Raw genomic sequence first — 25,036 nt, forward strand, 5'->3', positions numbered from 1 at the left:
TAATTAATATTCGTTTGAATACAATTGATTATCTTTTAATCTAATATAACCTATTCTGCTAAGTTATAATAATAATAATAAGAAGAAGAAGAACAACGATGATGATGATGATGATGATGATGATGATGATGATGATAATGATAATAATAATAATAATAATAATAATAATAATAATAATAACCAAATACTGCCTTCCGGCCCCAAAAAGAGCCTTTAGAGAGCAGTAGTAGCCGGCACCCCCTGAGCACCAGGTGCTGCTGCGGAGGGAGGCGCCGGCCCCGCGCCCCGCCCCGGCCCCGCGCAGCCCCGGGCGCGGAGCGGTGCGGGCCGAGCCGAGCCGAGCCGAGCCGCGCGGGCGGGCGGGCGGGCGCGGAGCGGGGCGGAGGCGGAGCGCTGCGATGTGCAGGATGTCCTTCAAGGTGAGCCGGGCGCCTCAAGGGGAGAGGGGCGGGGGGATGCGCCTGTGGGTTCCCGCTTTGCGCTTGTCGTGCCGGCAGCCCGTGGAGCGCTCTGTCGTGTCCGTGGATTTGGGGGTTGATTTGTTTTGTTTTTTTAGGGAAAATGGTGTAGGGCGAAAGGAAGGAGAGCAGAGACGTCCTTCCCGGGCTTTGGGGTGCTCGGGGAGTGCTGTGGTGGCAGCTGATGGAGCGGGCGATTTCACAGCTGACAGCCCCTAAAGGGTGCGTGCCTTGTGTTACATAAACTGCGAGCTCCGCGGAGCTTTACGCTGGCCCTGGAGTGGCCGGGCTCCGTGCTGTGGGTTTTGGTGCAGTCAGGAGCCTCCTCCTCACTTTTGCGACCATCTCTGCTGGTTGTGTAATAGTTAGGAGGCAGTCTTCATCCGTGCTCTTCCTTTCAGGCTGTGGTGGCCACTGAAGCCAGACTGGTTCGTTCCCTTTGCCAGATGTGATTCCTGCCACTTTTTGTACTTCTTCCATCCAAACCCACGCAAGAGCAGTCTTTTCAAAAGATTGCCTTAAAGAAGTTTTTTTAATCTAAGGACAGGATTAATAAGATTACTTGGCAAAGAGAGAAGCAAGCAGCAATTTACTAATGATGTTAACAGATAATATTTATGATGGATCATCTTCTCTGTTATGCACTTTCTGGATGCTGTGCTTGCCCTTCTCTTATTGATCAGCACCTCGGTGCCAGTCCTTTGCTATATTGCTTGTGTTGCATTTTTTGATTTGATGGATTATTCCCTGTACTTGCCTCTCTCCTGTCAGGGTGTCTCCCCCCTGGAATGCTGGTGCTTGGGAGTCACCGTGTCAGTCCGATGGTGGCGCAGCAGGTGACTCCCACCTGCAGTCAAAGCCCTCCTGTGGAGGCAGCAGAGAACCTTTCTCCAGGGACAGCTCATCTTACACTTGGTGGTGAAATCATAGAATGCCTTGGGTTGCAAGGGACCTTAAAGACCATCACGTTCCAGCCCTCTGCCATAAGCAGGGACACCTTCCACCAGACCACATTGCTCAGAGCCCCATCCAGCCTACCCGTGGACACTTCTAGGGAGGGAGCATCCACAGCTTCTCTGGGCAACCTCTTCCAATACCTCACCGCCTTCACATTAAAGAAATCTCTTCCTAACATCCACTCTAAAGCTACCCCCTTTCAGTTTAAAGACATTTGTCCTTATCCTATCCCCACATGCCCTTGTAAAAAGTCCCTCTCCTCTTGCAGGTCCCATTTAGCCACTGGAAGGCTGCTCTAAGGTCTCCTCAGAGCCTTCTCTTCTCCAGGCTGAACAGCCTCAATTCCCTCAGCCTGTCTTCATAAGAGAGGCACTCTCATGATCCTCTTCATGGCCCTCTTCTGGATTTGCTCCATCAGGTCCATATCCTTATGTTGGGGGCCCCAAAGGTGAACGCAGTACTCCAGGTGCGGTCTCACCAGAGCAGAACTGAGGGAGAGAATCATTTTCCTCAACCTGCTGCTCTGGATTCTTTTGATGTAGCCCAGGATACACTTGGTTTTCTGGACTGCAATCTGTGTGGTCATCCCCTTTTTGGTCCTGCATTGGTCTCATACCTCATTTCTTTTATTTCTTAGTTTCTCTGTCCCTTCATTCTGTCTGTGTGAGTTTTGGCCTACCTTCATTACTCACAAGCATCCACCCTAGGAGCCTCATGTTCCTGGTGATGCCAGCTTCTTTTTCTTTCTTATCCTTTTTCTTATTCTTTCTTATCCTTGTTTATTTAACTTGTTCTTCAGGTCTTAGTTTCTGTTCTATCCCTACCAGCTGCTTTTCCATGTCCTATTTCTCACATTGTATTCCCTCAAGTTTTCCTGCTCAAAGTAGCTGACTGCTTTCCCTTCCCTCTGAAGAACCGCAGACCATACCTCCCTCTCTCTGTTTTCTCTCCCTTTCCTGTGACATTTTGTTTGGCATTTTCTCTTTCTCTCAGATCATGAACTTGGATTCTTACTCTTTGCCACTGGCTGTTCACATTTTCCGTCTTATTATCCTACTTACCCATGTCATAGCATTTGTCTTTCTTTCTCACACAAATATCCTCTCTTCTGCCACATTTTGCCTGGCTAAAACATTTATTTATAAAATCACCTTTCCTTTTTATCAGGATCCTTCATGTAGGATATATTGCTATTTAATAAAGAACTCTGCTCCCAAGTTGCACTAGCCTTTTCCATCATGCTTGGTCCTGATTTCCAGTTCTTCTTCTTTAAACTTTTTACTCAATACCTCTTCCTATTAGGACTGGTTTGGAAACTAAAAGAGAAAAGGGAAATTTCTTGCATTTTGCCAGCACAAGGAACAAGTCAGTGGGCAGAGTAGCATTCTCTTTTCCCTTTATTTTCTTTCTCTTTGTCTATTGCCCCTTTTCTTTCCTCTGCAAGATCCCTGTTTAAGAACCCTTCCTCCTCAGCAGTCACCCCACTGTCACCTGCCCTTTCTCCGCAAACAGCAAATCAAAGGTAGGGCAAGGAGCAGGAGCTGGTGGTCACAGCATTTAAATTTTACTTTCCCCCTCAATATTCCTGAAATGACTCAGATAGCTTAGCACAATTCTTTTTTTTTTCTGTATGCCTGCAGAGAAATGGTTTTGTCAGATTCTTAATATATATTTTCCTCTAGGCCATTTTTGAAAAAGTGTTTTTTCTAATGTCAATGCAGCATGAATATAATGCTGGCTTTCCATCTTTTGGCTCTCATAAAAGCAGACAAACAATCAAAATTATTATCACAGCCAGATTTTAAAATAATACTTTAGAGAACTTGATGAGGTGAAGGAACTTTTATCCTGGAAGTTGCTGATGCTGATACAAGTGACATAATGAAACAAGCAATTTTCATGAAAGCTATTAGCTAATAATTTTCAAATGTTTATTACATTGTGCTCCCACGCTGTCAGTGCTGAGGATCAGTTGTTTACTTTGAGGATGCTTTAGGAGCAGACTAGCTTTATGATAAGAATTGTGTAAAAAATTTGTCCAATTAGTCTTTTGAAATTCAACATTACCTCTTCCTAGGAAGTATCTGATGAGACATGACTGAGTTCAGAACTGAACAACAGCAGTCACATCCTGCAGCTAGAAACCCATTTATTGCTAAAAAATAATTCAATAAATTGGATTATTAACCCCAAAGTGCTGTTTTACATTTTGCCTACTAGTGATGTCAGTATTGCTGATGAAAATGAAGATCACAGAGATGTAGATCCAGAGATATGAACTGCCACACAGTACACAATGAGGCTGTACTTGTAAGGTGCCCAGATCATCTGAATGATTTTGCATTTTCATTCACCTTAGCACATACCATAGCTCAGATTGGCATCTGATTTTTTTTAATCCAGTCACTGGATGGTTGATAGTCTGAGTGTGCTGAATACTCTACTTTTATACAAGGGATCCCAAGCAACACAGGGGCACAAGGTAAAGTAAAAGTGCTTAATAGGAGTCAGTTCAAATGAGAAAAAACTTAATTTTGTGTCCTTGGGGAACTGAAGAATTTTTCCATTGCTTGGGTCTGATCCAAAGTATAAGGACAACTCTGCTGGAAGGCTACTGTAGGATATAGAGGAGAGAAAAAAGAGGTAGGCATTTATGACTCATAAGGCCAAAGACTTTGAAGTTCTCTGCTTCCCAAGCAGGGTCACACTGGACATTTAGTTCTCTTCTCATGTGAACTATTGAAAGCAGGTAAGGAGTTCCTGGATATGGATTCCAGTTCCTGCCTCCCTGACCACTGAAAGTGGTGATGTAGGATGAGCTAGAATAAAATTCAGTCTGCTACTGTGCCCTTGTTTTTAAAACTGGGGTGGATTAAGTAAATCTTTCCTTTTATGTGGATGTATTGCCATACCTCTAAACTTCCTAAAACTTTAAGGGCTAGTTTGAGACAATAAATGATAAGGAATTTGATTGTCCCTTCTGTAAGGTCTAAACATAATTCTTTTGCAATAGCTTTCCAGTGAATATCATAATAACAAAGCCAATAAGACAATATTCCTAACTGCCAGCTATGTAAATAAATATCTATCTAATAAATCAGAGCAGAAAAGGGCAACATGAGCCCCTGTGTGTTTAGGTCAATTGTTTGCTTTTACATAAAATTTTTGTGGTTCTGAGGGTAAAGATAGGAGGACACTATAGTGTTGCTAGCAAGGAGGGTATAAACTGCTGTCTTCACTTTAATCATTATCTACAGATACTTCAGGGAAATGCAACAGCTGTGAAAAGAAGATCAGAATTTAGCTTATTGTGCTTGCTAAAATTTTCAGACTCCTGCCCATGTATGTGCTGGTACAAGAAATACCACTATCAATTTATAGGAAGTGATTTATAATTTATTGAATGGTTGGAATGTCTCTCATCTGAAACAGCTGCCAATTTTCCAACCTATTAATATTAAAAATGCAACCCATGGAAAGTTCTCAGTGTGACAGACCTGAGATAGATTCAGATTCATGATTCTTGTGTCTGCTGGTTTCTGCAAAGTTTATTGTCTTCATGTCAGTGAAGGCGAGCAATTTAAACTGTGCTGCATATGTGCATTTTAATTATAAAGCATAAAACTATTGAATCCTGATTCCCTGCCACATTACATGTGCACATTGACATTTAGACAAGAAGTGCCTATGTCATTTCTGAAGCTGAATGATTGACTTTAATATCCACTCTGCACTCTCTTTGGGTTACCCTAAAGGCAAGATATCCTCACTGCAAAGCAATGTCCCTGGGTATCTTTAACTCTGTTTTGGTGTGACTATTGGTGAAGTGGTGTTTTACACCTCTGTAGATGGTTTGGGCCTTTATTAAATAATCAACAGCACGAGTCTGCTCTAGGATATGTACCATTGCCATCACGGTGTTTCCCCCTACACTTCACCCTTGACAGTGCTTACCTGTCAAGGCAGCTGTCTGCATCGATTGGGTAAAGAGGGTAGGAGCAAAGTCCATGTCTTTCCTTTCTGTCCTTTTCCTGTGCTGGAGCAGTCATCATTCACTCCTACCCAGGAGATGTTGCACATGCCCATAGTCCCAGGGTGTTAATTCCAGACAGGAGGCAGAACAAGCAGTCTGGGAGATGCATGAGCAATACATTTCCTGTATTGGAACTTTGTGTGCAGAAAAGGAGGAGATGACAGAGAGCTAATCTGAAACCCAAGAGGATGTCCTGCAGCAGGACATGTCAGCAGGATGCTTCAGCCTAACTGTGGTCAGGCCCACCACAGAAGCAGACAATACAGGCATCACTGAGCATGTTGTTTTCTGTGATGTTTCCCTGTGGATCTGGCCTAGCATCATCCTTTCTCATTACAGAGCAATCTAAGAGACATAGGCTGCCATGGACACAGGGAAGACTTGAAATAACATGAGGAAGCACAGGAAGACTGGTCTCTTTAATTGCGAAAAGAAATTAAATTAGCTTCCTTTCCATGCTCTGAGTTTGAAATAACAGCACACTAAGCTGAAACTTTCCTGGCTTGAATGCAGAATGTATGGGATGTGTATGCTTGCCCAGTGTATTTTCCTAAGTGATTTATTTCTGCTTTCTTTTTTTTTTTTTTTCCTTTTCGTTTTTTCCACCAGAAAGAAACACCACTTGCCAATGCTGCATTTTGGGCTGCAAGGAAAGGAAACCTGGCTCTGCTCCAGCTGCTGCTGAACAGTGGGCGAGTAGATGTGGACTGCAAAGACAGCGTATGCACACAATGCACCTACAGCCACAGCACTCATTCTGCATCACTTTCCATAGCCCACCGTGCAGAGGGTGTAGTAGGGATCTAACATGAAACATATGAATGTCTTGTGGTACTTCAGGGTGATTTAAAACCTTCTCCTGTCAGTAATCAAGCTTGAAATGTAAGATAAAATAGTCTGATGATTTACATCAGTGGCAAGGGGTTAAGAATTTGCCAGCACTCAAAAATGTGTCTTACACAGTTATTTGTGGTGCTGACATTACAAACACACATCCTAGCACCTCGGGCTTCTCTTTGCAAAGAAATGTCTTTGTAGTAATAGATCACGGCAAAGAGTTGGCTGAATTGAGCCCAGATAACAATGATTCTGTCAGCTAACAGACCTTCTCATGATTAGAACAACTACTGGCCTCCAAAATTCTTCCTCCTCCACCCAGTCTCTGGACTGGGCACCAACATGAAGGCACAAGATGGCCAAGCAAGAGGAGCCCAGACACAGGACATATTTAATGGGAATTTCCTTACTATAATTGACATGGGTTGAAATTAGTTTTGAGATTAGAAATGGGTTGATAACACAGATAATGAGCAGGACTTTCTATTCTGCCTAAAACACATGGTGAGAGACTTGATTGTGCTAATCTGAGTCAAAGAGCAAGGGAAAAGGAGGGTGAGAAGTTCCGGGTTTCTTTTGTTTGGCATTGGGACTGGCTGACACAGAGTCATGCTGGTGGTGGTAAGGATTGATGCCACTTCCAGCCCAAAACGTGAATTTGCCACAGCTTCTCTCACTTGGAATACCTTCAAAGTGTAAGAGATTTTCTAAGCCCATTGACTTTAATGTATCTTTTCATTTTCATTTCATTTTTGCCCTGTAGGCAGGTATTTGTCCTTTAGCACTTCTGGAGCTGCTGCCATGACTGTCCTTCTGACAAGGGAGGGAAGGTTGTTCAAATACAGGCTTGTAGCAAACAGGACAGAGATCAGTATGAAAAAATTAAGTCACTACTGTTCACTTTTTCTCAAAAAAAGGCTAACTTTGGACAAGGACTTTCAAACTGCACTGCACTAATAATTGTATCAGACACACATTTTCTAGACTAAATTATTTTTTTTTACAATTAAGACCGCAGGTTTCTTTTTTGTAATGTCACCCATTCCTTCTTTAACTTGAGCTGTTGTGTGTGAATGGTTTTGAAGGATGTGTTTCATCCTTATGCCTGTGGTTTCTGCATATTGTCCATACACTGCATACATATAAATCTTACTTCATTCACTGGAAGTGACCTTATAGCGTACTGAGGGAGTTGAACACGGATTTCTGTACAGAAAGTTCTCTCTTATAATGTGAAGAGTCACTGAGTGAGTTTGCTCTCATTATTTGGATAGGGAATTGCTGTTCAAATCACCCAGCCCCTTCTCCTGATTATGACTCAGAATTCTGAGTGACTCAGCTGAGTCACTCAGCTCCTGTGTCTGAGCTTATTCTTCTGGAAATGATGCAAAGAACTTTGGGATTCTCTGCTTAAAAAGAGAAAATAAAGCTGTTTAGAAACTAAGCCCATTCTTTTTATACTTGTTGCACTTATTTTGGGACAATAAGGTATCATAAGCTCCCTCCAGCTTTTTGGCAGAGATGCTGTCTCATCCAGACAGCCTGATTCATTGCTGTAGGTGTCTGTTGAAGGTACTGACTTGTTTTTCCTTACTCCCAGCTTGGCACAACAGCTCTGATGGTAGCATCTTACTATGGCCACATAGATTGTGTACGGGAATTGGTGTTGCAAGGAGCAGATATCAATCTGCAGAGAGAGGTAGGATTCAAACAGGGCTTGATTAAGTGACTGTTGGTTTGTTGCAAATAATAAGAGTGTTGTCTGCTGCTTGTTGCCAATTATTTCTTTGTCACTTGCTGTACAGTGTATTTATAACATGTATAAGAGGCTCTGTTCTGAGGACATCAGGGAATCAGATACCTGGAGTTTACAGTAGAAAATCAGATGCCAGAGGTACATTTATAATAACATGAAACATTTTCATGAAACATTTTCAGCACATCTGGTTGGTGAGGGTCAGTTACATCTGGGATGTAACCCCCCAGGGTTATGCCATTTTGCAGTTTTACTTTTTGGCACAACAGTTTACAGACCTCCAGATGGGATAAATAATAAGAAGGCCTTCACCTTTTGATTTGCAGCCTGGTCATTAAAACAGAGTGGATGCCATTGCTAGCACAGGGATTAGTTTTGACTTCGTATGTTGTGGAGTTTCTGCCTTTTAGTCTGAGCCAACTCATCTCTAGCAGTCACACAGCTTTATCATCTGTACTCTTCCCTGCATCTCTGCTTGGCATTCAAGGCATGTCTTGCACCATGACATCAGCATGGAAGGGACATCAGCAACTGATTTTTTTGGGAAACTGCCTTTCACTCATACTCCATGCAGACAGTTGTAAGGATTGCAGTTGCTCTGCGTGTTGACTGCTCAAAGAACAGAATTGCTCTGGTTCAGCCACTGGTTTTAAGAGAAGAGGAGTGTAAGGAGGGCCTGAAATTACATGGGGTGGTGGCAGGTCGTGCAGGATAGCAGTGTGCTCATTGCTCAAACAGTACCAGCTAAGGTTCCTTACTTTCCTTGGTTACCTGGAACCAGAGCATTAATCTCATGCTGACATCTGCAAGTTACCGAGTCAGTGAATGCCCTGTTTGATGATGTAGATGTCTTTGCACTTACTGGCCTAAACTTGCTCTAACCATGACTGCCGGTGTCTCTCAGTGGGGTCCTGTTCTAACAAAACATGGACTTAAATACATCCCTTCCCTTAGGTAAACATTGCTTGGAAAGAAGCAACAAAAGAAAAAGTTCAGAACAGTTTTATGAAGCTGCTCTTGATTATCACTCAGGAAATACTGATTCAACAAACCAACAATAAAGAAAAACACAGAAAGCCTTCAAAATCACTCTGTTGCAGAAAGGGAGAAAAACAGATTAAGTGCTAAAGACCAATGGCACTGTTCTGCAGCTAAATGCAGTTACTCCAACCAGTGCTCTTGTTCTCTGAAGTTGTTGTGAAGCTCAGGGAAGTGAGAGTCCCATAAATGTGCCCAGGAGAGGGGAATCTGAAATTATCTAAATGGGGCCATGTACTGTTGTAAAGGCTTTGGGCACTGGAGTGAATTTCACATCCAGTTCCCATTTCCTGTAGTTTCTACATGGGGTGAGAGAGCCCGAAGTCAAGAAAGCCTGCATCTATCTTCCTTCCTTCCCTTCCTTCCCTTCCTTCCCTTCCTTCCCTTCCTTCCCTCCCTCCCAAATGCTGGACAGATTTTTCAGTGCAGTGGGAAGAAGACTGAGTTAAGATACCTGGTGTCCTCTGGAGTCTTCAAATTCATCATGTCTTTTCAGCTGATATTCAACTGATTGAGCTCGATACTTTTTAATTTGAAATGTGTATACTTCAGTCAAGTGTGTTATGTGTTTGTTACTATTTTAATCCATTTTTCCTTTACAGTCAGGTGCAACCTCTCTGTTCTTTGCTGCGCAGCAAGGCCACAACGATGTAGTGAAATTTCTCTTTTCATTTGGAGCCTCCACTGAATTTAGGAATAAAGTAAGATGATGTGTTTATGTTTGCATGCTGATACATTCTGACAGTCAAGGCTGGGTTTTTGTATTCACATGAAACATGACAGGGAAGTGTTAAGATGATGAAATTTCCTCACGTGAACATTTTTGAGTAATGCAACACATTGTGAAGTATTAACTTTAGACTAGCTTTTCCTACCTAGACTGAGTGGTGTAAGTTCATCAAGGTCCCTTGATAGTGATATGAGTCTTTCTTCATAAGCCATCCTCCAATACAAGATCAAAGGGTCTTCTTGTACATACCAAGTAGGATCCTGATTTAGGTGTTTATGTCCTCTGGTTGCATAGAACTTACATTTCATCAACATTGGGATGTCCCCACATGCCACCATATGAGACATAAGAATATAATGCCTTCAGTCCTCCCTAAATTCCTACTTTCCTATCTGGAACAAAAAGATGAAATGTACCTCAGAGCTTTTATTTCTTTTTTCAGGCAAGTCCTTTTCCAAAATCTTCTTAGAATAGCCCAAAGCACAGGTGGCAGGGCTTGGGTTCCTCACCCCTCATGGGGTCAACAGCAGCAAGATCAGCAGTTCATCACTGACAGCAGTGCATCAACCTTTTTTTTTTTTGCCCAAGCCAGTATTAGCACCTCTGCTGTCAGCAAACAGGGGGAAAAGCAACATATTTTCATTTAGTATGCTTGTCCTTGATGTGCTAGTTACATTTTGAAGCATTCCCATTATCTGGAAAGGAGGACCCTTGCAAGTAACTTATCCTGGGATCCCTAGTGATGTCTTTGAAGAAGCGGTAGTTCTTTACCCCACAGCAAACAATTTCTCAAGATATTTTAGTCTGTGATTTGAATGATTCTCTCAATCCATACCTGCTTTCTGGAGTCCCTGCAAATACAGGCTCTAAATATAAGGGAATTGATGGAACATCAGAAGCTCAGCTCCCTATGCTGTAGGGGCTAAAATCCTGTTGTTTTGTGGCCATAGAGTAGGATTCTGATACCCCAGGGAGCTGAGCTTGCGGTGAGCAACTCTCTGACCACAGCAGCAATCAGAAATAAAAGCATGAATGAAATTGTGGCTGTTTAACACAACACAGAGTGCAGCTGTGAAAGTTGGCAATGCAGGAGGTTGCAGTGTTAAATACAACAGCTGTATCTTACAGTGCTGGATACTCTCATGTGGGACAAATTTCTTGGGTAAGGTAGCATATTCAAATAAATGTTGCTTCTCTGACTTTTATTTCAGGGTATGGCTGGGGGTTAGCAAGATTCAGAGGGGTCATTTTCCCTTGCTGGCAAGTCAGAGGCTCAGTGCCTTATTCTGTCTAGAGAGACAGTTACAGCTTCAATCAATCTTTCCACAGCCTGTGAACTAGGAGTTTGTGAAAAAGCCAATATTTGATCCAAGAGGTGGACAGCAGACTTGAAATTGTCTGATCCTTCATGACAATATACAATCTTTTATGAAGCATGCAAAATATATTGATGTGAAACACTAGGGCAGATAGCTCTAAATTATAAAAGAATATTCCTGTGTTCAGCTGCTCCAAATGGCCTCCATCTCTGGACAAATGCAAGTTTGGGGTGTCCTGTTGCTCACCTTGAAAATTTCATTCCAGACCCTTTTTTCCTGCCTGACCCTGCTTCGGAACACAGACCTGACTTGGCCCATATGCCAGTCCCAAGTATCTTTTAAGCTGCTGGTTCCTCTTCCTCTCCAGGCCACAGCTTTCTGTTACATCCAGACAAGCTGGTTGAAAGATAACACCAGCTCCCAGTGGGTGTAACATGGGAGACTGGCTGGGATGTGCATGTGAGATGATTTTCCAGCAGCATCACCCAGCGTGTGCCTGAGCAGGAGGCACCAGTCAGGTGTAGTGCATGGAGAGTCCACATCTTCCACTGTATCAGTTCAATCTTCTGATTTAATAATGTGGTTTTCACAGCTTGGAATAATTCCATTGTTCTTTTAACAGGTGACCAAGGGAACAGGCTGCTTTATCCCTCCCAAACCCCAGAAACAATATAGTTGATAAAATACACCTTTTCAGGTTAGGGACAAGGCATTTTCTCACTAAGACACTCATCTGGGGGCACCACTGGAAAAGATATGGCTGATCCTGTTTTTAAAGGGCAGTGCAAAATAAATCCATTTGCAAAGAATATATGTATTTCTATTATAAATTACTACATCAATTTGGAATAAGCAGGCAAATGGAATGTATCCTAGGAAACAGAGACTTAACTAAGGAAATGCAAAGCCCAACATCTTTTTTATTCACTTATCTGTAAATTGTGATTACTACATTTGTTACTCATATATGAGAATTCTGGAGAACTGTCTTAATACAGGCATGCAATTCTTGTTAAGCCTTGTGTCATTAGAATTGATATTTGCTGTGGCAGGCAAAGTAAAACTACTCTAAAATAGTGTAATAAAGTAATTATGAATAAATGCTGATGTTCTAAAGAGAATGAATAGTACTATTGAAGGTTATGATATAATTTTTACATATAATATTAGTCATTAATGTTATTCTGCATTGTTCCAGTCTGACATCCACAGAAATATTTAACAAAGGTTGAAACTTTTTTCTTTTATTCTGATAGATGTGATAAGCATGTGAGTTCTTAAAAAGCATGGTGCACATTTTCCAAGCAGTAGTGCAGGTTGAACGCTATGTCAGAGGCTGTTTGTCAGCAGGCACTGATTGCAGAAGATCAGTTCTCCTCCTCTGTTCCATTTTTAAGAGATGGTAAAACAAGGTATTTTCTAAGCTATTTCAGGTGATGATGACAGAGGAAAGGGGTCAGCAAATAGACAGGGAAGTCTGCATCACTTAGTGTGGTCTTACCCAGTGCTGCTGTTCCAAATATTTTCACTGCAGATCGGCAGCTGCTGTTATGTGCTGGCAGTGAGGAGGACAGACCCTGGGCAGGGCAGAAAAATGGTTTCAGGGGAAGAATTGCAGAGGTAGCCGAGAAAAGTCCAGCTCCTATCTGAGCTGGAAGTATTTGCAGGATTAATAGAAGCTTCATTGTGTCAGGAAAACAGGATATGAGCAAGAAGTGAACCCAAGGCAACGTGCCATCTCTAAGAGGTTGCACAGTGGCCTCCTGCCCACTGCAGAAGGGGTGACAGCCCCAGGAGCCCCTCAGTGCTTGCTCACATGGCCAGCTCCCACTTGTTGCCCTGCTCAGAGTTTCCAAGAGGCTTACCAGTACCAAAGACGCTGCTTCAGCTCTTTACTTAATCTCAGCTGAAGCCAAAAAGGAAAGAGGTAATCACATGTCTGAAAGGGATGTTAAAACTCCAGAATTATTTTTTTTTTTTATTCTCCACAACTTATCTTCTTTCCCTATGGTCTATAAAGCATTGGGGTCTTCAGCTAGAGCTTGCTGGAGTTAAGTGTAAGAGAAAACCAGATGGAAGCTCAATAGAGGCAAGAGGAGGACTGAGAAATAAACCACTGCACTGTTTGACAATTCCTTGATTTAACTAAGTGCTGTCTTATCACGTGGTCAGTGGAAAAGTTTCCTGCCCCCAGCTTCCCTTTCTTACAGAAGGATGTATATCTGATTTTTCACTGTGGTACCCCCAATTCAGAGCATGTAGAGAAATCCCAATTCCTTCTGTGGAATGTGTTCAGCTTCATATATCAGACAGACAGTAGAGCTCAGTTATCCTCCTGATCAGGGACCAGATCTTTGAGCCCAGGAATTGTTACCCATTTCTCTCTGCCACAGTAAATATTTGATTCAGAATGAAAAGATGAAACTGAGGATCATCCAATGATCCTCTTCCAACCCCTGTACTCTTATCAGACTAATCTAGGAAAACTTGATCACTTTAGTCTGAAAGATCCAAACGGCGTATTTTGGAATTGTGTTACTCTTTCAAAAAAAAAAACTATCTGTTTAAAACTGTTCACTGGGTTGAACCAAACACTTGCTCAGGAACCCCTTTTTGAATTAATTAAACATGTCTTGAGAGAGTGTTGCCATTCTTAACCCCAAGCTGTCACATCTCTCGAGGTGGGATCACACCTTGGGATTCCAAGTGTTGGGCTTCAGCTCTGCTGGGCCAACTGGGGTTAGCTCTGTAGGCCTGCCTTTTACCTAGGACCTTTCATTTGGTTCCCTACAGAAATTATGATAATAACCAATCAATCTTCTAAAAATAACAGAAGTTTGTGGAGAACACAAGAATTTTAGAAAACAAAAGCCAAACCATAAAGCAGTAAACAAACTTTTCCCAGATGCAACCAACTGAGCATATCTATTTACCCTCCATATGTGGAACTTTAATATTTTAAAGCTTCCTAAAACTTTTCCTTCCCTGTGTCTCCACAGAGGATCTTCAGTCTGGATAGCACAGTTTCTCTTCTTAATTCACTAACCTTTCTCTCTCAACATCATTCAGGGGAAAAGTCTTTAAAAATTTCTCAGGGTTTTGTTTTGTTTTGTTTTGTTTTGTTTTGTTTTGTTTTGTTTATAGCCCTTTGATCCAGTAAATCACCCCTTGAACAAAGTGGCTTTCACTTGGCTGGGGAGAGGAAATAGGCTACATGAAGCTATTAGCTTTTCTATTGTCTTTTAAATGTGTATAAGGTGTTTTTCAATCCAAGAACAATTGTGATTGCTTTTGTGTTTTTGTTCCAGGAGTTCTCATTAAGTTACAGTAGTTTAATTTGACAGGAAAGTCTAATTTCTCATAAGAGAAACTTAACTCCACTGACCTGATTACACACTATACTTAGTCAAATAATCCAGAATTAATAGGCAATTCACAGACTGTCACACAACAGCCTCACATCTCTGGCTTTGCTGACACCCAAGCCTTCTTTTCTTTTCAATGTTGTGGCAGGAAGGGTGAATATGAGGTTTTGAGGGTAGTTATAAATAGTGCCTGTGGGTTAGTTCAGTCATGTCAGAGCTTGGATTTTCACCAGGCTATTACAGCCATGAAATTGCACCATTGATTAATAAATTTGATTGGCGCTTCTCGTTATAAAAGCCACATTTGGTCACTCAAGCTGCAGCTTCTTTTGTGGATATCTGTCTGTGTGGAAAATTTCAGACAACTTTGGAGTTGTTTCAGAGAACAAGTCTAGGCCAAAGCACAGTCTTGTGTCCACATTAATAGCAGCTCTAGAAACCATTTGGATGAAATACTTTAGATAGTTTACTTTGTGGGGGAGAGGCTTGAGACTGGGAGAAGGCAGGGGAGGAGAGAAGACCTGTGGTGGAGACATTTTGGGGTGTGCATCAGCTTTGCCTGATGGCTTGGTGCCATCCCAGGCAGATGACAAGAACTTGCTGTGCATAGTTGTGTCTGAAATACTGGTAATTTCTGAGTGGGGCACAGAACATTTAAGGTGGTAAGAACCACGTTTGCTGTCTCAGTTTTTTGAGCTGGTTTGGGGTCCATCACCAGTGACACTGAGGTGTTTCCCTTCTCAGCTGGCTCCCAAGGGAATGTTTCTACAAGGAGGGATTGATGCATGTGCCTAGGTCTCCCTTTAGTGGTGATGTGCAGTAACTCTAACTGCCTGGGACTGATCCCACCTGCAGGGATCGCTTCTCAAGCAGCAGTAACACTGGTGGTTGTGCCTTTGGTCAGAATCACATTTCCACAGTCAGCTAGCACATTTTAGAATGCTTCCTGTCTGTTCAGCTTCAGGCCAACAAGCCACTGAGGAGAGGCAGGACAAAACAGGGCACAAGGTTCTGGCCAAAGAAGAGCAGATGATCAATAGGTTCTGGAGCAGTGGAAAGGTGTGCTGTCCTTCCATCAGTGGAAGAGTTTGGCAGGCATGAGGAATTTGGCTGTAAAAGGAAAAGACGTGGAGGAGCTTGAAGTTGTGAAAGGAACAAAGCTTCTAATGGCAAGGCAGAAGATGAGGAATGAAAAACAGAATTTTCTTCATTCCTTTTCCTCCCTAAAAAAACTCAGGAGAAAAATTTATATAGTGACTGAGCCAAGTTGAAAGATTTACATGTCAACACTTGGCATTAAAGTTATGAAAGATTCAGTAGCTACTCATCACAGAACTGCTGTGAGCCAAATTCTGAAAAGTCTTAAAGTTTATCTCTTTTTCTTTTTTTATGGTGAAGTTCAGCTCAGCCTGACCTCTCACCTGACTGTATGTACCCATTCTTTTTTGTTTTCACAGGATGGAGGCACAGCTCTGCTGGCTGCCTGTCAGTACGGGCATGCAAAAGTTGTGGAAACTCTGCTGAAGCACGGCGCCAACATTCACGATCAACTCTATGTGAGTTATTTGACACACACAATATTGACAATGGTGGTGGTGGAACAAATGTGCTGTTGCTTGGACAACAGCAGACACCCTGGCTCCAGCACAGACAGGCATTTGCCAAACACTGCAGTTTTATAGTACTCTGTTCCTCTAAGAAGTGGATTTTGTTAACTGTCTGCTTTTCATGATGCTGAGAGAAGTAGCACAAAATCAGAAAGGATTCTTTGGCTGCCTTTGGGTTCATGATCTGTATGGAGGATATGTACCAAATGTGGAACAGACTTGTGCTACCCATTAGCCTGGGATGAAAGAGCATGTCATGTTCTACCATGATATGCAGGAGAGTAAATAGCTCTAGAGCCTCTGAAATACAATGGTTTTCTGCCAGAAAGAATAGCAAAAATGAAAATCTTTAAATTACTTCAAAGCAGGTTTTTTTTTAATATCAATTAAAATTATGTTATTTGATATTTGTGAATCTCCAGTTTGCCAGTGTTTTGGGCAAAGTAAGGTTAAATGGCTGAACTGATGTTGTTTAGTTGACTTTTCTGAAAGTTGGATTGAGCCAGTGAAGCTCTGGATTTAATTTACTCCAACAGAAACACAGATAAGTTGAGCTTTTTGGCATTCAACAGAAACAAGTAGCAGATTTTGCCTCTGCTTCCCACCCCACTCTTTCCTACCTCAGGGCACTCTAGGCTGACAAAGAGGAAGTTGTTTCTCTGAGATATATGAGTTTTTTCAGCTGTCTCCATTGGCTTTGGATCTGCAGGATGCTGTTGCAATCTCTACTGGCTTGCAGGGGAGCTGAGACCTGTGACTGCAGAAGTGGTCATAGGGGGATCCTACCTCAGTGTTGCCTCACCCCTCATTTATAAATAAAGTTGTTCCACCCTTGCTGTTGTGCAAATCATGTTTCTGATCTGAGGGCAGTGATTCATCCCTCTGCAGGGTAATCCCAGGGGCTGCCACTCAGTTTAAAAATAGCTATGCTGCCACACCTGCAGACTCTTACCCAGAGGTCAAGGCAGTAAAATTACTTCCTTGTTGTCTCTTCTGGAAATGAGCAATATTTGCAATTGGATTTTAAAATGTACTTTTATTGCTCACAGACATTGGGCAAAGCCAGTCAGAAAGAGTTGTGTAATAAAATAAGAATATGATCTCTTGAAAAAAATGTTTTCTAGCTCTTTTTATGGGCCAAGCTGCATTTGTCAAGTGGTGCCTGGATGGCAGTTTCACTGGCAGCCAGATGGGAGGGATTTTGAGCATGCTTATGGATACTCCTCCCCAGTCCTAAATTGACTCATGTGAGGCATCAGGAGAGCAAGAGACAAAAGAATACTCTAACTAAATAGTATTTCTTGCAAAAGTGTGTTACAGCCTCAAAAAAGCATTCTCATTACAGCATCCATTCAAATCAAATAGATATCAGTGAATATCAGCAAGGTTCTCCATCTTGATTGATCCTACAATAAGGAGCTTTTTTAATATTACACAACTTTGTTTACTTTCTAAATTGAAGTGTTCTCTGTCTCTGGAGGAGAGTGTTCTCTGTCTCTGGTACTGCCAGGTTTTTTCAAATACTCACACAGCAAACAGACAAAACAGCCCATCAGAGGGCCCGGGGACAGGCGTTAATAGTTCCAGCAGACACCTCTTTTGTTTACCAGGACATTTGTCTTGAAATCAATGTCAAACATCCTAAATTCAGTCCCTGGGGCACTATACTCAGCTCATGCTTCACCAAGTCTGTGCTGAGTTTTTCAGCTAGAGGAGTAACTGTGCACACTCTCTCTGCAGACAGCAGCATTTAGTCCCAACATAGTGATATGCCAACAAGGCCAGCTGCAGGCTTACACTGAAATGCTCTGTATTTTGTGATCAGCACCTGCCTGAGTTGGTATGAGAGGTGTACTTGCACATCTGAGATGCAGGAAAGGGGTTAATTCCTGTCTCTATTTAAACGAAAAGATTCTCGCCTCCTGGGAAAACTTGTCCTAGCACATCCTGTGCATAGTGCTGTGGATGTAGGATGGGTAAACACCTGTCCCACCCTCAATACAGATTCCTACTTATAGTTGGTTAGATGGATTATAATGCTGTTTGAAAATGTTCCATCAAAAACACTTAATGAAATATGACTTATAATTTTTTTTCCTATGGAAGGGGTTTCTCTGAAGTAAAATTCTGAGAACATCTGCACATGAAAGACATGTCAAAGAAAAATAAAACCCTGGATTTGTTCACAATTTATTCTTTCACAAGCTTTTTGCAGGAAAATTCTGGTTTCTGATATGGCTACAAAATACTTTTAGATTACTAAATTACAGGTGAAGATTCTTCTACAAGATGTGCCAGAGCAGAAGCATGGTGATTTCTGGGGTGGCACAGTAGTGTGGCACAGGCCTTACTCCTTCAGCCTCAAGGGCAGCCTTCAGTGCTGGGGCCTGCAGTCTTGCAAAGTACCTGACATCTCTCCACCATGTATCCATGTAGCAGGACACTTCTGCATGAACATATAAAAGCTAAATGATCCTGTATTGCTGTACAGGAGCTAATTTCTAATTATGTAGCTCAATGCCTCAAAGAACTACACTCTTAGTATTCCAAACACAGGATTTAATTCTGGATTTGAAATATGATGGGAGCCAGTATTTGTGCATACTGAATGAAAATGTTGTCACAGTTTATTATGAACTAGACTTTGCATTTTGGTAGTTATTTCTTGAGCATGGTTGTATATCTGCTGTTACAAAGCATAATGACTTAAGACTGAGAACTTAATTCAATTTGATTTGGTTTTGTGTGGAACAATGGCATCACTTCAACTCAGTGTAAGACTGATGTGTTTGTTCTTAGGATGGAGCTTCTGCAATTTTCCTGGCAGCACAAGGAGGATATCTGGATGTCATCCGATTGCTGCTTTCTTCAGGAGCAAAGGTCAACCAGCCACGACAGGTATGATCAACACTTCAGGGCAGAATTGTATAGCTCTGATTTTATAGTTATGAAAATTAACACTGGAATTTTCTCCAGGCATTGGGTTTGTGTGGAGGTGTTTCATTGGAAGGTGGTTCGCGGCTGTGTCAACATTCTGTGTTTTATTTCAGACTGGTGACATGATTTTGAAGTCAATATTTCAGTGATTTCTGAAAGAATTGAAACTGAAAGCTCTGCTCCACATCTACATGTTACACCCTATGAGCCACCATCCCTGGAGGTTTTTAAAAGACAGTGCAGATGTGGCACTTGGACACATGGTTTGGTGATGGACTTGGCAGTGCTGGGTTAATGGTTGGACTCAGAGATCTTTTCCAGCCTAAATGATGCTGTGATTCTAGAGCAGATCAAACCACTGACTGCTCCTTTAAATGGGTTAGAACCACATGCATGTTTGGGTCAGGCACCGAACTAAATCAAAATAAAACCCTCCATCAACCTTCTGGTATGGAATGTTGATGTAAGGGCCTTGCACTACCTCTTGCAACTACCAATCTGTTTGTGTTGTACATTACTTTTGAAGGTCTACACAGCCTACAACATCCGTGAGTTCTTTTGAAAATTGTTTGAAAAGCTTTTGAAAATCTGGGCGCTCTAGGAGGAGGCAGCACTGAATTTGAAATCTCCAGACCTTTCAGACATGGCGTTGGGGTCAAAGTTTATCTTTGACAAATGCTTTTATTTTTAGTTTAACTTTCGTTTATTTGTTTGTTTTACTTTGTGTCATTCCTGTGCACTCTGAAATTCAAGCGTAAGTGTTGCCTTCGTCTCTGGAAGTTCTTGATGCATATGGAAAGCTTTTCTCCCCATTTCCAGCTAGTCACTCTAGTGGCCCTGATGTTGCTAACACACACAACCAGTGGCAGCTGTAAGCATCAAATTAGCTCCTCTGCAAGCAGTAGGGCTGCTGTTTGATCATTAAATGGGAAGTGTGAGCTAGATTTGTTGCAGGTTCAGAGATCCCTGCTAGGAGATCAGGGGCTGGATTCAGTGCATCACTGGATGCTGGAGTTAGGTAAGGGTGCAAGGAGCTTTCTAGGTTTTATACTAACTGTGAGATAGGTAAGCATAGGTGGTATACAGAGACATGTATGAAAGCTCTCTTGCTTTCCAAATAAAAGTGTTTCTTAATTGTTTAGCTGTTTCTTGACTCTAAAATCAGTGCCTAAACAGCCAGAGGTGGAGTTGCACAGCTAACTTTACATCCAGCACATAGAAATGTCTGGTTAGAGATGGAGCTTCTCAGGAATCTCTACCTGCTTTAAGAGACCCTTGCCTGTGTTCTGCTGAAACCCTGCAGGCGAGGTAGCTGTCCTGAGTCTTCACTGCACATTTGAAATTGATGGGATAAGGTCTTGTCCTTGTAATTAGTCATGCATGTCAGCCAGGTGGCTGTGATCACTGACTGCAGCAAGTGAAAAAGCAGCAGGCAAGAGCAAATGAGTGTGAAAACTCTAACAACAGTGGACAATGTGGCATGCGACAAGCTCTGCCAGGTATTTTCAGTATTTCCTTTCATCTGCACTAAAAGCCTGACAAATCATAGCCTGGCAACAGACACTGATCTATATGCTTCTGCTGCATGTGTAGGTCTGTGTACGCTCCTAGATGTGGAAAGTATTTTAAGTGCCTTGACTGGAACAGTTTTCCTGCTGCCCCTAGCCCCATCTCTGAGCACCAGAGCTGTGCTGGCAGCTACCCCCTGCACTGGTGCATTAGCTGCTCCTGGGTTGCCTCCCCCCTAGAAAAAGCTTAAGAAATGTTAAAAGCTGTTAATTAAGTCTAAAGTTTCAATGTAGAAGGAGAGACCAAGGTATGCATTAATGCCTTTTGAGTAAGTCAGAGTAAGGTTGGGGAGCTTTAGATCTGGCTGAACCCTGTTGCCATTAAAACTGCTTTCTGCTATCTGCAATTATAATGCAGCTAATTCTTTCTGACATTATTTTTTTAGCTCTCTAATCCAATTTCTACCACACAATGTTTCACAGGGCAATTTTAAATCTTAGTTGAGGCAAAGACTTGCCTCTGTGTGAATGCTCCTCCTGGCTCCTGTGTTTCATCTCCAGCAGGACAGACCCTCTTTGCTTGAGGGTACCTCCGATCCCTGCTAAGATTATGCCTGGATAAGTGCATGGCAATTGTATTTGGGCCCACTGTAATCTGAAACATTTCCTTAACAAATGGAACATTTTTACTGTTTAATTAGTCAAGTAATGGTTGGATGGACTTCAGTCTGGTTCTTACTAACAAATGGATTTGTACTTTGTTAGAAGGGGGTGTGTTGGTCATGAGGAATGTAGTTCAAGAAGGGGCAGTTTTGATGCCAGACAATTCTCCTTTACAAGCAGCATTGCTCTTACTGTGGTAAAAAGCTTTTCCAGGCAACATTACCTCAAATACAGGGCTGCAGAGTGCCAGGTGTGAGTTCACCCTCTCCTTCCTCGTGGTGTCCAAGTTTTCCTCTCTACCTAGGGAATTTGGTGGCTTAACCCATGGCCCTGCACATATGTGTCTGCCTTCTATATCTCCTCCTGCTGCTGTGGTGGGTACCAGTTCCCCTTCAGTCTGGTGTCCCACCTCCCATGCCATGGGGATATTTCTGACACCTGGATGGTCCTGGCTGTCCACATGCAAGGCCTTCAGCTCTCACAAATGAGAGCTGAAATAGTGAAGCTTCCTGGAAAGTTTCTTCCCTGGCAGTGTACTTTCTCTTGTAATTGCCTTCTGCTCTTGCCAAAATTGAGGAGCTGGGCAGGAATTCTTTTGTCATCTTTTTGTCTAGACAGACCTGGGGGCAATGTCTGAAGCCTGCTACAGGAGATGTTTCTATGCTTCTTCAACTTACAAAACAAAGCTGTAAGATTCTTTGCCAATGCTGTTTTGGCAGTCTGTGTCCCAACAGGCTTTATTCTGGCTGGCTAAGCAGGTTCAAAATAACCTGAAAATTAATGGCTTTTTTCTTAGCACTTGATATGCAATTACACATACATGTAAGACAGTAAATCTATATAGGGTTGCACTTCAGCAAGCAAGAAATTTGCTATTGGCAAATTAGTTGTAGTAGTGCAAGTGGACTAATAGGCAGAGCAGTGCAGGATATGACACTGAGTAGCCTGAGAGTAGGGGTTGTCTGCCCCTGGAAATACCTACTGGAAATTTGAGGGGTCTTTCACCCCCCACCCCAATCTGGCCTTTTCTAAAATGTCAAGCCATAAGCAAAAGCTAAGATTCAAAGCTGCAAGATGAAGTCATTAGTTAATGGGTAAGAGAAAGAACATCAATAATTTCAGTCAGAGTATATTTGGAACTTCTGGCTGCTGGATATAATAATGTGTTGTCCATATATACTAGCTTGTAACCAAATGTGGAAAAAAGAACACCTTACAAACAAATGGGATATTTAAAATTATTCTAGGAATGTAGTGATCTGCAGTCTGCTGGCTGGGCAGAGGGACAAGGAAAGGAGAGTAAATTTTTAACTGCATCTTTCCCTATTCTCACTTTCTTCCTAACTCATCTCCAAGCCCTAATATCTGTTTACACAGGAATTCTCATGTGACCTCTTAGTAAAATGTAGTATCTGCTTTGTATCGTTCACCAACATGAAAATGGACAGAAAGCTCATCTACTCCATATAAATGTAGATATTTGCATAAACCTGAGTGCTAGATGCTGTTTGCTTAAGAGAAAGAAGCTGACCATAGTCAATGTGAACCCATCATTATCTTCACTATCTTTCTTCTCTTCAGGCTAAGTCCTTCAATAGAGCCACTCTTCCTCCTAATGTACTTTTGTCTCTATCCTATAGCTGAGGTGCTGAGGATAACGTCTGACAGCAATACTATTAATGACAATTAACAGTAGCAGTGATTTTACTCAACATTTGCGCCTCCTTTTGCTCCTTTTCATACTTGAAAATAGGGGTTTTTCCTACAAATTTCACTGTGAGTAAACAAAAGCTGCTTTATTTCCTATGCTGAGCTTGTTTCATCGCTTGTGTAAATACAAGACTGGATTTGCACAGCATCGGTTCTTCACACAGATTAAATTGTGCAGGCTGCTCTCAGATATTTTCCAAGTTTTACAGGCTTTTTCAATGCATCTATTGCCATTTTCTAGAGCCCTCTGGTGGGGGGAGATTAGAAAAATATGAAGTGTCAGCTTACTGGTAGGAAAAACACTAAAATAAATAAATTGGAGAGGGACAGTTTTTGCCATCAAACTAACATCACATACTCTCTATACAAGACAGCCTTTGTTATTTTTGAATCACAAAGAATCACTTTTATTAACAGGATATATACCAGAGTGATTTCAGTCACTAATTTCAGTGAATTAATTTCTAGAGAAATTATACAAGGGTGGGCAAAGATCATCTTTCTCACCGTTTGAGAATACTGAAGATTTCAGGATGTGAATTTGTTTCTTCTCAGAATTAGAAAAAGGGAAGCCCAGATTATTATATCAAAGGAAGAAATAACTTTTCTGTTTCCTTCAAAGGATTAATTCATAGTCCATGGAAAGTAGAGAACTGATTCAACAATGGTTTCCTGGGTTGCATGAGCAAGTCATAGGAATCTTCAGGTGGCACTGGGAAGAGAGACTATTTCTTTGATCAAGGTGGCAATATCTTATTTAATGTAAAAAGTTGATTTCTCCTGAAACTTCTCATTAAGGCTAATTTTGAAGTCTCAGTTTAGTTTGTCTTCATCTTTCAAGCCAAGCCTTCAGGCTGCAGAGGGTGGTGAGGGGAGCTGGCAAGCCCAAAAGGCAGAAGCAGGCACCCTGCTTTGTGGGGCCTCACTTCTGCGTTAAAGTCCATACAGGCAAAGCCTTTTATAAAAGCCCATGAAAATTAGTTTGGCATTACATAACTGCTGGAGTCTGGAGAATCAGGCCATTTAGAATAAAAAAGAGGAGAAGACACAAAACAAAATTCTACTTCCAGTGAGAAATACTTCTAGTGCTTCAACTCCCTTCTGCCTTTGGGAGGGAAATCCATCGCAAAGTTTAGCTTACTCTGAATGTGCATTTTTTGAGGCTTTGTGCTCAAATAATTATTGCATAGGACTTTTCCAAAGCAGATTGTTTCATGCTGGATTCTTTGATAATTGCCTTGTTTTGTAGTGGAGTTTTGAAGATAAAATTTCTGAAATACTTACCTTCACTGTAAGACAGGATGTTTTTACCCAATTCTCTGAGGGTGGATAATGTAATTCAGTACTGAAAGTTGTTGATCACCTTGCATTGCTCCCTGGCTTCTGTAAACAACTTTCACTCCCTATGTGCAGGCACCCAGATTCAGAATCTGCCTGTGCATGCTGAGGTTTGTCTGTATCCTCTGTCCCATCTAATCACCTAGAATTCAAAGTACACAGGATGCCTTTAGCCCTTATGTTTCAAACTTCTCTGTGTATCTTAGGCATGGCTGGTGCCTTACTGGCCTTTAATTTCACAGAGCAATGCACATTTCTATGTGCAAACTATGCAAGAGAAGGCAATAAAGGGGGCTCTACTCCACAAGCTGAAGCAGTCCTAACTTAATACACCAACCTACCACACGGGTTTGGACACAGTTTTGTGTTTGTCTCCTTGTAAGATTTGCCTGAGTAATTCATGTACATCAGTTCCAGTAGGCTTGGGCAGTGAGTTTTCAGAGGGAACTGCAGTGAAGCCCTCAGCAGTCCTGTTTTGTTTGCAGGATGGGACAGCTCCCCTGTGGATTGCCTCGCAGATGGGTCACAGCGAAGTGGTGCGAGTGATGCTGCTCCGGGGAGCTGAGCGAGACGCCGCGCGCGATGTGAGTAGCGCTTCCTCCTGTGCTCTGTCTGCAGCCGAATGCCTCACTTGGGGGCTCTAAGTCTGCCTGGATGGAGACTTGGTGCCTCCAGAGTCTGTCCTGTTTGTCAGGTGGCAAAGTCCCACCACAGCTTTCCTTTTCCCCGTTGTGTCTGGGACAGCTTCCTGGAGGGACCTTCTGGAATAAGGGAATGGAA

The 25,036-nt window shown here is 42.2% G+C and overlaps 1 protein-coding gene across 2 annotated transcripts in view; it reads left to right on the forward strand.

The window, feature by feature from the left end:
- The first annotated feature begins 337 nt into the window (after window positions 1-337).
- The window catches only part of ANKRD29 (ankyrin repeat domain 29), a 30,373-nt gene continuing 5,674 nt past the window's right edge, over window positions 338-25,036 (forward strand). Inside the window, exons 1-7 of one of the 2 annotated variants that reach the window (XM_054284767.1) lie at window positions 338-419; window positions 6,058-6,168; window positions 7,886-7,984; window positions 9,682-9,780; window positions 15,951-16,049; window positions 18,900-18,998; window positions 24,742-24,840. In XM_054284767.1, the coding sequence (XP_054140742.1) occupies window positions 399-419; window positions 6,058-6,168; window positions 7,886-7,984; window positions 9,682-9,780; window positions 15,951-16,049; window positions 18,900-18,998; window positions 24,742-24,840 (627 nt within the window). In that variant the 5' untranslated portion in view covers window positions 338-398. Of the gene's footprint in view, window positions 420-620; window positions 681-6,057; window positions 6,169-7,885; window positions 7,985-9,681; window positions 9,781-15,950; window positions 16,050-18,899; window positions 18,999-24,741; window positions 24,841-25,036 lie in introns of those variants that run through there. The other variant, XM_054284768.1, reaches the window with a different exon arrangement.

The sequence above is a fragment of the Melozone crissalis genome, unplaced genomic scaffold, assembly GCF_028551555.1.
Source record: "Melozone crissalis strain CALT ecotype California unplaced genomic scaffold, PUWL_Pcris_2 ptg000042l_1, whole genome shotgun sequence".
Classification (NCBI taxonomy): domain Eukaryota; kingdom Metazoa; phylum Chordata; class Aves; order Passeriformes; family Passerellidae; genus Melozone; species Melozone crissalis.